The following is a 14115-nucleotide window of genomic DNA, read 5'->3' on the forward strand; positions in this document are numbered from 1 at the left end:
GAGAGAGAGAGAGAGAGAGAGAGAGAGAGAGAGAGAGAGAGAGAGAGCTTAAGCGCACTCCACCAATTGACTGACGAGCAGCGCGCCAGCTAAACAATTGCTTAGAATGTCAAATGCAGTGCAAACAAATAAGCAGAAAGACATAGGCCATATGCTAGTCAAGGGGAAAAGAGAGACAGAGAGACACAATTCAACTGATATAGACGAGGAGATGTTCAAGAAAATAGCGCCGAAAGGCAAAATAGACATTAACTCGATGATGTGTTTCGGTATTTTTTCCTCTCTCTCTCTCTCTTTGTATTTCAGCTTGCAGGAAAATAACTGCTCAGCGATAAACTATGCACTATGCACTCGCCTTATTACGATCACTATCTCCGCATGATGCACTCATAACTATTTGATTTTACCGTTTTTTCGTATTCTTCAGCCATGCTTAGATCATATTTCGTCGTCATTAAGATTTTAGATAATGTATTTTTTTTGCATAATTTCTTCTTTTCTTCTTTTCATTTTGCGTGGTGAATGATGAACAAAGGCGAAAGATTTATATACATATAATGGGCCTCACATATGAACCAAAATCCTGAGTGACGAATCTTATCATGGATGATGATGATTCAATGAGCCTCATGACTATTTTTTGACAACATTTAAAAATAGATTTAAAACTTTTTTTTTTCTGAGATAAAAACAAAAACCAACGCAATGGTATGGGAATGACATAAATAAAATCTCAGTCTTTATTTAAACAAAATGGAATGCAGGCCGACCGACCGACCGCATAAAATTATCATATATATCAATTTTGGGGGCTCAATCGTATGTTTGAATCCTGTTTTTAAGAGATGAATGTGTCCCAATTTCATCCGACCGAAAGAGAAGAACACCGCCTTATTTCATGGTCAAACTTAATGATGATACATGAAAAGAGAAGGACTATAATAATGACTCCATAATTCAATTCTGAATGTCGATGTCGAATGCTTGAAATGGATCATACGAACGTAATAAAACCGATTGAAGATGGTCAGTATTTTTTTCTTCTTATTAGAATAAATGATTTGAAAGTGGATTTGATTTTGGATCGTCTGATCGAAACACACCACAAATGAATAGAAAGAAAAAATCAAATCAAATCGAGAAAGAGAAAGATCATTTCTCTTGCATCTCTTAAATTGACTCTTCGTTTCGTTCGGAATCGAAAAGCCTGAATGAATTTCGTCGATTTGATGTATTAAAAATAGGTTTTTTTCTCTTTCCTCGAAATGAAAATCCCCAACCAAAAAAAGTAAAAATAGTCAAATTGAAGAAGAAAAAAAAAACACTTCAGCGATCGCTACGAATCACATATATGGATTGAAAACGTTTAAATTTTGTAACATAATAAGCGTTTCAATTCTTCGCTGTGTATTTATTTCTTTCGTTGTTGTTTTTTTTTCTCTTCTGTTTCTAATTCATCATCCTCATGTTTTCTGCTGTGCCTCATTTTCTTTGCTTCGATTGTTGGCCGCTTTTAGTTCGTATATAGTTGCTTGAATAGTAAGAAAAACTAACGTGGTATCTTGTTGTGAGTATTAGTGTGTTAGTATGTGTGTGTATGCGAGCGCGTGTATGTGTGTGTGTGTGTGTGTGTGTGTGTGTGTGTATAATTCACGTCGGTCATGTACCTTGACGCTCAGAGATCGATGCACTTGAAACAGAGTGAACGAACCTCTGAAAAGACTTTGTTTCTCACTTTTTCCTCTCGCTTGTTCATGTGGTCTCTTTCGCGCGCCACCTTTCTTTCCCATTCTATTTAGGTGATCATGTTAAGCCGCTCAAATGCGGCGGTTTCGAGATGGCCTATCATTTCAGAGTGAATGTTTTAGGTTTTTTCTCTTCTTCTTCTTCTTCTTCTCCTTTCAAGACAATCACCTGTACTCGAGATTGTATCCATTGAATTGTTGTTGTCGTAGTTGCTGTCAGAGTGTGTTGCTCCTTACCTTTTTTCATTTTGTGTGTTTGACTTGCTGTTGTTGTTGCTGCCGGTCGAAACAAACAACATTCTACTGTGTTCTACTCGCCTGTTCTTTATTCATTCCATGTGACTGTTGGCACGGCACTATCTGCGTGGCATCAAAACCAAAAAAAAAGCCAATTTGAACACGGCGCAGGCGAAAAGCCCATCAAACACACACACAGCGAAGGAGAAGAAACGACGAAATGGAAACAGCGCGCACAAAGTAAAAGCATTGCGAAGAAATTATTGCCGCATACACTACACATACTTCGAATCGTTGAACGAGAAGAAAGAAGAGAAAAACATTAACAAAAACAACGCACTTTTCTCGTGCACACACATATTCTCGCTTCTATTGCATTTCTCAACAAAAGTGGTTTTCTTTTCACAGTTTTCGCTTACGAAAGCATTTCATTCCACATAAAAAGTAAAATGATGGGCCATTTGTTGTTGCTTTTCGCTTCGATATGATATTTTTTTCTTCTTCTTCTTCTTCGGTTGCTTGTTGGCTTCGGCTCATGTATGCGCGCACGCTCACTCACTCTTACGCTCTTACTGGTTTCGCTTCAGCAGCTAAAGAACTCGCACTCACTTTTTTTTCGTGTTGCGCGCGTTTGCGTTCATGATGCAATTACGATGTACTTCACTCGATCATCGAATCCTTACATCGAACTATATGTGCGCGTAGATCGCGCATTTTGTCAGATCATTAGAAAAAATGACGCTTTTCAAACTCCCAACGCAACCATTGAATGCAATTTTCAACTTGGAAGATCAAATTTTTCTCATTATGCCTTCACACGATCGAATCGGGAGAGACTTGTTCATTTCCAGTACTGATGTTGCTGCTGCGGCGGTTGCTGGCTTGCAGCGATTTCAATGAAAAAGAGAGAGAAAAAATAGCGATAAATAAGTCGGTCATTGCCACTGATGCCGAGCGCAAAAAGGGAGTATTTAGTACATCATATTGAGTAAGTTTGTGCAATTATTGCAGTCGAGTAAGCCGTGTGCGAGAGGCGGAGGCAGGGACAGAAGGGAAAAGAGACACTTCTCTATCGTTTAAATGACAAGACAGAAAACGAATAGTCGTCTTTCAATTGTACCAACTTTTAGCATTGCATTGTCGTTGCCTTGCTTAAAACGTCATTGTCCTCAACTGTGTATATGGCTATGGTATCCTTTTTTTCTCATTTCCCATTTATCGAATCCCACCGTACCCCGCCACACATTGCATTCTCAGTTCAATTCAATTCGATTCGAAACGCAGTGCCACATTCACGATTAGGGTCCGATCCTAAATAGTTGTGAGTGTTTCGATCTCCGTTCCATCGATGAATATTGAAGTGAAAGCATTGAAATGCCACTAAGAAAAGCAGAAGTAAATGCGACAAAATAAACACACACCAAGATAAGAGACACGCAGGGAAATATTAAGTAAGTCATTGACATTCTTTTTCGTGTGTTTATGCTCGTTTCCAATTGTTGTTGCATCAATCAGTGCATTTATGCTTTTCGATGATGTGTTTAGGAAGTTGAAAGTGGTCAATTCAACATATTAGATGTAGATCCAATTCAAATAATTTATCGAAAATGGTCGCTCACAATTGGTTCCATTTTATTCATGCAGCACAACAATTGGCATGGACTTGACAAACGACATTTTTGACTTCGACCGATGCACAACGTCAGTAATTGTATGAAGTGTATGTTATTTGGTTCAAGTGCAGGTTTATATTCGAATTAGGCTCATTTCCATAGCTTGTCGCGCCTGCATTTCCGTTCCTCTAATTTCTTCGTAATTCATGTTAATGTTTCGGTGTTCGCCTTTCTTTTTTCTATATTTCGTTAAGTTTTTCATCCAATTCAGTAAACTGGAAGCGTTTAATTCGGTGTATTCCCCGAAATTGTGTGACACCGAAAAAAAATTGTTACTTGAAAAATGAAGTGACAGCTGAGCTAGGCTAAGGATGGCTTCACTAAAGCAGAAAAAATAAAATTAAGCGATAGGGAAGGCATGAAATGTGTTAATAAATTCGTGTCGGAAGCATCGAATCAAATTTCAGCCATTGATTGTGGATCGATGTTGCGCACGCACTTCGAAATTGAAACGCGTTAATTCACTTCGAAAAGCATCAAGCGTGAGAAAGAGAGAGAGGCCCATCGATGGGCCAGTGCAATGCGATCATACATTTTGTGGGTCAGTGACCGATGCATCGTCTTTTCGTATGCACTCTGCTGTTGGTGCTGCTGCTTCTTCTTCACTTTTCGGTCGCAGTTTTCCACTCTCTCGCAAATCAGCAGCGAGTGAGACGGAAAGAGAGAGAGAGAGAGAGAGAAAGAGAGAGAGAGAGAGAGAGAAAGAGAGAGAAAGAGAGAGAGAGAGAGAGAGAGAGAGAGAGAAAGAGAGTTCATATGCGTTCCGTACGTTCCGGCCAGGATGAATGAACTTAGCGAGCGAGAAGGAGAAAATGCAAACACAAATGATATGTAAAATTGATACAATCCGTTATTCACTCACGATTCGCGCGCGCGCACACACACACTCAGCACACAACGTGCATCGACCAATTTCCATCACTCCAACTTTGCACACGATACGTTGCTATTTTCTGCGTCTGCCTCTCAACAAAGACTATATTCCGACAATGATGACGACGTCAACGGTATCAGCGGTGGCGGCATCGACCGCTTGCCAAAGCCAGAAATGGAAGTTCATATCTTTTCAAATACAAAAACTTCATATCGCTTTAGAATATTTCATTTTCGGTTCCGTTTCCATTTTTGTTGATCGGATGATCAAACAAAAGTGTCGAACAAAAACATTATCGCTGGAATGTTTCAAGTAATTAAATCGCGGTTAATGAGAACCATTGACCCATTGATGATTAGAATGGAGATAAGACGCAATGAATCAATAGGAACACTTACAAAATTCGGAAATATTTTCCTTTGAAGCCCAGATAGCTCGTCATTTTCGGTCAGAATTTTTATTCAAACCAAAAAAAATATTAACCAATTTGAAAACCAAATTCTCTTCAAATTCCAACCGAAATGGAGAAAGTGCTTCGAATGTTGAAATGCTATCGCTATTACTAGATCTAAACATGCAGGCCTAGTGGCGCACTCTTCATGCCGATAGCATTCCGAATGCTTCGGTGCCACAATTCAATGAATTCCATTCGTGTGTTATGCGCGAAGCTGAAAGCTTTTTAGCCATCCAACACCATATGACTGTGTGCGTGTGTGTGTGTGAAAACTGAAAAACCGTATTAATAATAATCAGATTGTCGAAGGTCAAAATTGTCGCACTGTATATAAGGCTAACACACTACAATTCTAAATATAGAATTTGTGTTTCGTGTGTGCGCATAGAATATTCGCGCCTAAAGTATGTTGTATGTATGAAATATTCTTTTTTCTATGTGTGTTTTTTTTTACTTTTGGGCTAAATTTTAAATCATATTCGCCTTAGGGCAACAGAACATATGCTCAATTCAGAAGAAGAAGAAAAAAAAGCTATTGATTTCACTGTTGATTTATACATAACATTGAAGCTAATTTTTAGATTCGATTTCGTATGAGTGGAATTTTGCATTTTTTTAAACTTACCGTCAACACCATTCGATTGGATACAAGTTTTCCATCAGAACAAAGAAATAAAAATATTCACTCACCTGAAATGAAATAGAGAGAAGGATATCAAATAAGTTTTCATTGCAAATAGAAAATTAGCGAAATGAATTAACGAAAATGCTGAAATAATAAAAGAAAAAGAATCATTTCCCACATTCGAGTCTGAATTGAACTCAAATCCTAACGCTAAATTCTATCAAGAACAAAGACAACATATGAGACATCATATTTGCGCCATCTCATGAACAATTCCTGTACGACATTTCTATTGCATTGCACTGCCATCTATTGATCAAGCATCACACATGGACAATGTTCTTGAGGCTCCCTGAATTAATCCCGTGGCTCCATATGACTTAGTTGTTAAAGCAAAATTTTGGGATCTAGGATTTATTCACATATTAAGAATGGATTTATTCACAAATTTTGGTAAATTTTCATTCATTTACTCGATTTTTTTTAGTTTGAATTCCTTCAAAAAGCTCATTGATTTGAGCAAATTTGTTTATGTCGAGCACACAAAATCCCCAAGACATTAGCAACCTTAACACTATATATTCTGTTATCGTTACTACTAAATCAAACGTTGAATCTAAACTGTTGCCATAAAATAAAAATCAAAATCTAAATGGCTCCATCAGCGTTACAGAATCATCGACGTTTCATATTGTTAGTTCCATATTAGTTCAAAAGATAGCAAAGTCTTTTCATGCGTCTCGATTTAATCGATCGACAAGTGCAACATATTGTGAAGTCTTTTTGAACGAAAATTCCGTTTGATATGCTTCTGTGTGCCTTTTGTTTGGTTTTGTAACTTGGCAATTACACATAATTATATATAAATAGAAAAGCGGAGTGATGGCAATTGAATGGCGATGATCCGTATGAAAAAAGCACCCCATTATCTTGGGTTGTGCCATATCAGTGAGTTGAGTGTGATTTCATTTCATATCATTTTCTTCGTACCCTTTATTTTGAAGATTATTTCCAAGAAACACGTAAAAGATTTGAAAATTGGTGTTTTTTTTTTGAATACGTAATGGATTGTGCGCGAAAAAGCCATTTGTCGCAATGAAAAGAGTATCACTCGGGTTTGTTGCGATTTCTTTGTTCCAGGGTTTCATAACAATCATAATAATAATACAAAAATGTGATGAAGCCATGCGTGCTCCATTGCTGTGTACACACAAAGTCTACGAAAAATGTCACACAAATACTGATTAGTGAAGTTAAGTTCGACAAATGAAACGAAACTAAAGACAGAAAATGAAGACTGAAATAAAATAGCAGTATTATGTATAACAAAGCTTCACAATATGAAAACCGGGCACACGCGGAGAGAAAATTCACAATTAAGTTTGCCTTGGGTCATTGGCCGAACAACATTTCTAACCTTGGAATCACGCTCCACCATACACACACACACACACCACACACACACACACACACAAAAAAACTAATGAAATGAATACAAAAACAATTCTAAAAATTGCAAACAAACAAACGAACGAACGAACGAAATGAGAGAGAGAGAACCGAAAGAGAAATGGAGTAGAAGTGAAACGACGAACGATTGAGCGAGCCAGTGATGAAAAGTAAAACATAGCGCGCGTACAAACCAAAACCAGTGAATGTAATCGCTCTTTCGTTGCACAAACTCTCTCTCTTTCTCTCGCGTGCACTCATCGGCGGGGTAAACGATGGAAATGACTGAATTACGGCATCATACCAACGAAACCGAACTTGCAAAACTTACACAATTCATCGCTTATTTGCTTGCGTATCGTTGTTTTTTGCTTCGTTCGATGCAGTTGTTGTGTTGCACTCGCCGATTCACAAGAATAGAGGCAATAAAGCACAAACAAAGCGATAAAGATCAATTGCTTCAATTCGAATTTCATGCCCATTTTCAAAGTGGGTCTAGTCAAGTGACTACCAAATGATAACATCATCGAAATATATGTGCTACTCTATGAAAAGCAATGAATAACGAAGCAAACAACAGCAGAAACGAGAGAGAATAAAATTCAACGAACGAACGAACAACTACTCTACATCAATTGAGAACGTGTATGCTCGGATGTGGGCAGCTCATGAATAAATAGCGCAAATGCAAACAATTGATTTTAATGAATTTTCAGTCGCTCTCATGAAAAGTCATTGCACTTTTCGCCAATGCATACGCTTTGCATGATACTGACCTCAATCTATTCTTTCCAGATCGTCACATTCGACTTCGTCAAACTTTGCTCGTTTTCTTCTTCTTCTTCTTCTTCTTCTTCTTGAAATCATTGCGAGAAACATTTTTTCTATTAGATATTTTTTTCTTATTTTTTCAGGTCATTCCATTGAAGCAAACTGATCATAATTGCCGTAGCGTTTTTGATTGAGACAAGATAAAGAATGTGATCGTTTGTAGAACTTATCGAAAACTCAAAATTAAAAGTGTGTTGTTTTGAAAATTCATTTGCAAAAATCAACGATGATTTAGAGCCATTTCGACCGATTCTTAGGGAATTCAACTGTGCCCATTTCATTTCTAATAATCAGTTAAAATGTCCGTATATAATCTGGCTTTTTCTTTTTTTGGAAAAATTTACTGAAAATTCAATGTAAATGTCGACCTACCGCCCGAAATTCACTGTTTTGCGGACGCAAAATGATGAAAACTTGCATTTGAAATGGCTGTGCCATTGACGTGCCACACACATGAATCGGTAAGAATAATCTTGACCTGCCAAATTGAGTGAAAATAAATGTGAAACATAGAGTTTTCTTTATATGGAGTTGTTGTTGTTAAGTCCATATAAAAAAAACTTTATGTTTCACATTTATTTTCACTCAATTTGGCAGGTTAAGATTATTCTTACCGATTCACATATAAACACACACAAACGGAGAGAGAGAGAAAAACAAATTGAATTTTGCACGAGAGCACAACGAACAATTGCATTTGGCATGGTATAATTCCATTAAGTCGAACACGGTCAATGTTCATGACTAGAACATTATCAATCGCATTTGTTCATGAAAAATGCCAGATGATGATGTGAATATTCGCATCAAAATGTGCAATTATTCTCAATGCAAATTGATCTCGCATAGTCAGTGCTCGTTCGCGCGCTTGTCAGCCATCATTTTGGAGGTGAAGAGCCGTACATTTAGCGAGTTCAGTTTCCACTAAATGTTTGATTTCCATTTCGATGCTATGCGCTACTTTTTATTACTTAATCATATTTTCTCTCTCTCTCTCTCTCTCTCTCTTCGTTCACGTGACGCTAGCAAATATGAAACAATGTGTGATACATACATAATGGAAACTAAAGCTCTAATTGAAACACAACAACATCTTGCATGTAGCAGATACAAACACACACACACAGCGATAATGAAATAGAAAATTGCAAATCGCTCAACTATTCTCGTTGCATGGACGTGGACGCACAAATACATGCATCGCATGCGACAATGTGTTGCACATAGAACTTATAAAATGGGGAATCTTAACCTCATTGCGGGGTTGATGAACGACAATTGGAGCGAGTTTATGTTTTCATAGTCACAGAGCGCGCGAGCGAGCGATATACACGTTAGTGTTACATTTGCTACTATCGACGCTTCAAACTCTATTGCATCTTGCATTTGTTGCTGCTGCTGTTGTTGTTGTTGTTTTTCTTCATCATTTCTTGCGTTTCGCTCTCGTATCTACTCATTTTTCATTTCATTTCAACGCCTTGCATCCGCACTAATGCCATCGCATTATTCGTCATTTAACGAATAAATCCATTATATCGGCACAATCTCGACATTTGGCATTCATCTCAGTTGTTGGATTTTTTCGTTGTCGTTGTAGTTGTCGTTGTTATTTTATTCAAGCGACAATTCGAACGACCGTTACTTATCGAATGGCACAGAGCTCCATATGCATATAACTACTATTTTCGAGATAAATAATGAGCAACCGTTCACATTCACTGCCGCTAACACCAAGTTTCATTCAACTAAATTATAATTTCAATGTTGACGTTGAATGCAATTATAATTACGTGCGCTGCGGATTTCCATTTGAATTCAACAGATTGATTTTATTATGTTCACCTGCTTTTCATTTCAAGTTTATTCAAGTTTTTTGACCCAATCCAACGATATACATTTTATGACTGAGTTTCAGTTTTCTTGTTGCTATTGCATTCAATATTTCGAATTTTTTGACAGCATGATTCAGAAGAATTTGATAATAATTTTCTTTTTCGATTTCAATACCAAGATTGAATGAATCATTTCAACATTCGTCTTGACTTTAGGTTCCAGATTAAATATCGTTACAAGAGTAGAATATACTCGATAAATCCAATGAACTCGATTCTTTTTCTTATAAAAGTTTTCTTTTATTCATTTCAACCAAACAGTATACATATATTTCGATATATTTGGATCGATCGAAAATTCTGGTCTTTCAACTATTTCATTCGCTGAAAAAAGTGTTCAACAGAAGCCTGGTTGTGACTTTTTGCACGCTAATTTTCTTGTTTATTTACATGAGCGATAAGAAGGTTTAAAGCCGTCATCGTCTATGATTATTTGTTTAAAAAAATCCATAGTCGTCGATGAGTGTGGTTGCATCGAAAACAATAACTGAACACACTGTTGGCTCGACAGTGCGATTGCAGTGTGCAACGTCAAGCGCAGTTCAAATTCAATGTTTGCGAATAACTGATAATCTCGTGTATGTTTGCATTTTGCCATTGTTGTGTAGAAAAAGCAAAGAGCGTGTGCGAGTCCGGGTGCAATCCAATGTGAATGAGCGGGAGAGACAGACAGGGAACGAAGAGATATGGCTGCATCGATACTTATGTGCATCATTGCAAACATACACATACACAGAGGGAGACGAATGTAAAGTATGTACAAATATTCAATAGAAGGGCACACACACTGAGAGACTTATAGGATTCGGGCGAGTCAGAGCGCAAAGGAGACGAAAACGACGGGAGAAATTTATGCATTGAAGGTCGTACATTGGCAGTGCGTTCACCTTAGTTTGTGCGATTGAGAAAAATGTAGGCCGCATGCATACGAAACACATTCACGATCACTCGCGAAAACTGAACAACAAAACACATCTCGGGCGCGTAAACACACATAGAGAGAGGGAGGGAGAGCGAGAAACAAACAGAGAGGAAGATAGCACAGTGTGTGAAATGTGCATTTACCAAATACATGCACGCGTTTCGCTTAGTATTTCGTTAGATTGTATGGGACTTGAAATATTAACAATCGTCGAACGCGAAAATATAGAAACGGACAGAAATCGATGATATCATCCAACAGCTTTATCCGCACTGTATGCACTTTGCTTTCGTCTCACTCAATATATAAAATGCGATGTGAGTGTGTTTTCTGTTGCTGCTGCTGTTGTTGTTGTTTGTTTATAGATATACAACAGCATAGTGAAAGTCGTGCAAAAAACACGAATATACATATCGTAATCATCTGTATTTGCATCGATCCATAACATGAGTTAAGCTATAGTTTCGTACTATTTCTCTCTTTTTATTTTTCGGACAAACAAAATGCAAATGGATGAATCGACGTGAGCCGCCGAGTCACAACCCGTATCAGAATCAACATGGCAATGGCATGATGTAGATCATTTGTTCTTTTCCAGTCACTGTCGTACAATGTTCAATTTTGTCCGAGCTTCTTTCGATATTGCGTTACTTTATTCAATTTGTTTTCTGTTTTTTTTTCTTTTCATTATTAAATTACACTCTCTCAACAGGCATTGAATTTACCGGTGAATGGATTGAATGAAACAATCACCGCTGATCAGATTGACAGACAGATGATGGGCAACAGGCAATGGGTTGTGTCAAGTGCAATTTTAAAAGAGAGACGATTTGTTAGTTTCCATAGGCGAACACAGCCACGATCAAAGCCTTCAAACAGACACACAAAATCGAATGCACGACCAGTAGCACCGAATGAACAGAAATGACAGGCCAAACTATCATCAGAATGAATATAAAGGAGCCGATAATATGGTTGTCTATGCGCTTTACGACACATATGCCAGTGTGCAGTGTTGTTTTTCTCCATTGCAGTGCATGTGCTGGATGTGTGAGTGTGCGAAAAGATCGCAAATAATAATACGTGCAATGTCAAACGTGACCTTCGTTTCTCTTTCAATTTGCTTGAATGAGAATGCAGTACGATGAACTCGAATTGTATTCGACCTATTTGCGCCCATACAATTTAAACACGAGCACATTCAATTCGCGCAACTCACACTGAGACACACACACACAGACAAAGACACAAACACACAATTCAACTGACTCGAGCATCGATATTATTAGCAATTGCAAATATAACCATACAACTGACTCTCTTGACTTCATAGTCCACAAGCGCATATGGCACGCGCAAAATAATCTATACTCAAATAGAATGCAACGATTGTAGCACACACAAATGTGTTGAATGACAAGCGGCAGTGGCGGTGGCGGTGGCGGTGGCGGCTGAGGCAATAAAAAGCAACAGTCTCGGCTATATGTGAACCGTGAAAAGAAAAATAAAACGTAGCGCAAGGGAGACACATTCAAATTATCCTGAGATGGTGAATTACATCGAATGGATTTGTTTTTTTTTTCTATGTCTTGTCATTGAAATTCTATCGAATTTGATGATAAGATCCGTGATGTTAAGCAGTCCCAGGATTTTCATCGCACATTTTGCCTATTGTACTTGTGAGACATTCAACCAATCAACGGTCGCTTTTTTGCTTTGGCGTTTTGGCCTTGCCTTTTATTTAGCGAGCAATGCTCCATTTGTCGACGCCATACAGAAGAATCAGAAAAATAATTTTACTTGAAAATCCACACTGAATGTACCCAAAAATTGCTTTTTGTGAATGGATCGAAACTGAAATGACTCTTGCGTTATGGTTTTATTACCTGATTTGTCAAAATTTCATAACCCGGTACATACATTATTGTTTCTTTCAACTATTTTCAGCTCCGTTTATGAGCTCGTGTCAAAGTCATTTTCGATAATAAATACCAGAACCATGTGTGTTGATCTAATATCAGGATTTCTATTTTAAGTCATGTTCAATACTGTTTCGGTTTTTTCTCTCCTGCTCTCGCTCTCTCTCTCTCTCTCTCTCTCTCTCTCTCTCCAGTTTGTTGACAGTGGCAAATAGGAGAGATAGATATGAGAAATGGAATTGCATTTGCACATACACATTCAAATAGAAATTCTAGTGCGCGAGAGAGCTTATTGGTTGTGTCGTCGCGCTTACACTAGCACTATTATTATATTACAGGGTGTTTAAAATTTATGCGTTTGACTAGCGATAATGTATATAGTTCTCTGTGTGAGAAACTAGGCCATGGATTTGCGGTCAACGTTCGAACTTCGGAATTATATAACAACAGCACAAGTCAGAAAGTGAAAAACGGAATTGACCGAATTTGTCGAATGAGAACAACGATGAATTATCAATTGCCACTTGAATTTGAGTGGCTCAAGGATGGCTGGCTGGATGGATGGATGGAACGGGATGGAATGGATGGTTCTGCTTATTGTGGAGTGTTACAATACAGAGAATGATGATGAATTCGTCTCATACCTGCTAATACACGTCCGATTAAACGTTCGGTTTCTCTGGGATCGGTAAACAAAATTTCTCGTCTGCCAACCGTCATTTTATTTCAAATTTTTGCCTGCTCACAAAGTCACCTTTTCTCTCTCTCTCTCTCTCTCTCTCTCTGAGATTCTTCGTTTTACTTGTTTTAACACAAACACTTAAATTGTCTCTTGTTGATGTTCTCTGTAGCGATTTCGGCTTCGATTCAGTTTAAAATTGATTAGAGTCTTTTGATGTTCTCTATTTTATATCTCTAGGTACACTTTTGCATGGTGTGTGAATTATTCTGATGTGACGACGATTTATTTAAATGGAAAATCGATGAGTGATGATATTATCACGTTACTTGACGAATTTTCTTTCCTTTTTGTTTCTTATCTTACGCAATCGATAGATTATTTATTATATTTAAAGCATAAAAATTTACGATTATGATTTATCTTATTTAAATCACTGATTTCATCATCGAAATACGTTGAGATTTCAGTTGAACGAAAATTTCATTTCAATGCAAATTCGGAGAAAAAAAAAATTGCGGTGTGGATGATCAGTGATGTTGAGGTGGTAATTGGTTTGTCGTTGTGTTGGAATTTTTAAAAAAATTATTGTTCTAAAAATGTTTCAGTTTAACACGCTTAGACATTTCGATAAATTCTATGATGACATTCGGTGGTTTAATGAGTTGAAATCATATCCGAGTTCGCCATTTTACTCCAAATACAAATCTCATATTGTACTCAAGTCGAACACACGTTTTGTACAGATTGTTTTTTCCCGCCTTATTTTAATGAATATCACTTGTTTCTCCCTTTGTCCCTTTCTCTCTCTCTCT

General features: G+C 37.5%; 1 protein-coding gene across 1 annotated transcript in view; it reads right to left on the reverse strand.

Annotated features, from left to right (window-relative positions):
- The window catches only part of LOC129577416 (ecdysone-inducible protein E75), a 136403-nt gene extending 123047 nt beyond the window's left edge, over window positions 1-13356 (reverse strand). Inside the window, exon 1 of the mRNA XM_055464392.1 lies at window positions 13266-13356. Within this exon, the coding sequence (XP_055320367.1) occupies window positions 13266-13341 (76 nt within the window). The 5' untranslated portion in view covers window positions 13342-13356. The remainder of the gene's footprint in view (window positions 1-13265) is intronic.
- Between the last annotated feature and the right edge of the window lie 759 nt (window positions 13357-14115).

The sequence above is a fragment of the Sitodiplosis mosellana genome, unplaced genomic scaffold (genome assembly GCF_009176505.1).
Source record: "Sitodiplosis mosellana isolate CC-2019 unplaced genomic scaffold, AAFC_SMos_1.0 Smas_scaffold_6197, whole genome shotgun sequence".
Lineage (NCBI taxonomy): Eukaryota > Metazoa > Arthropoda > Insecta > Diptera > Cecidomyiidae > Sitodiplosis > Sitodiplosis mosellana.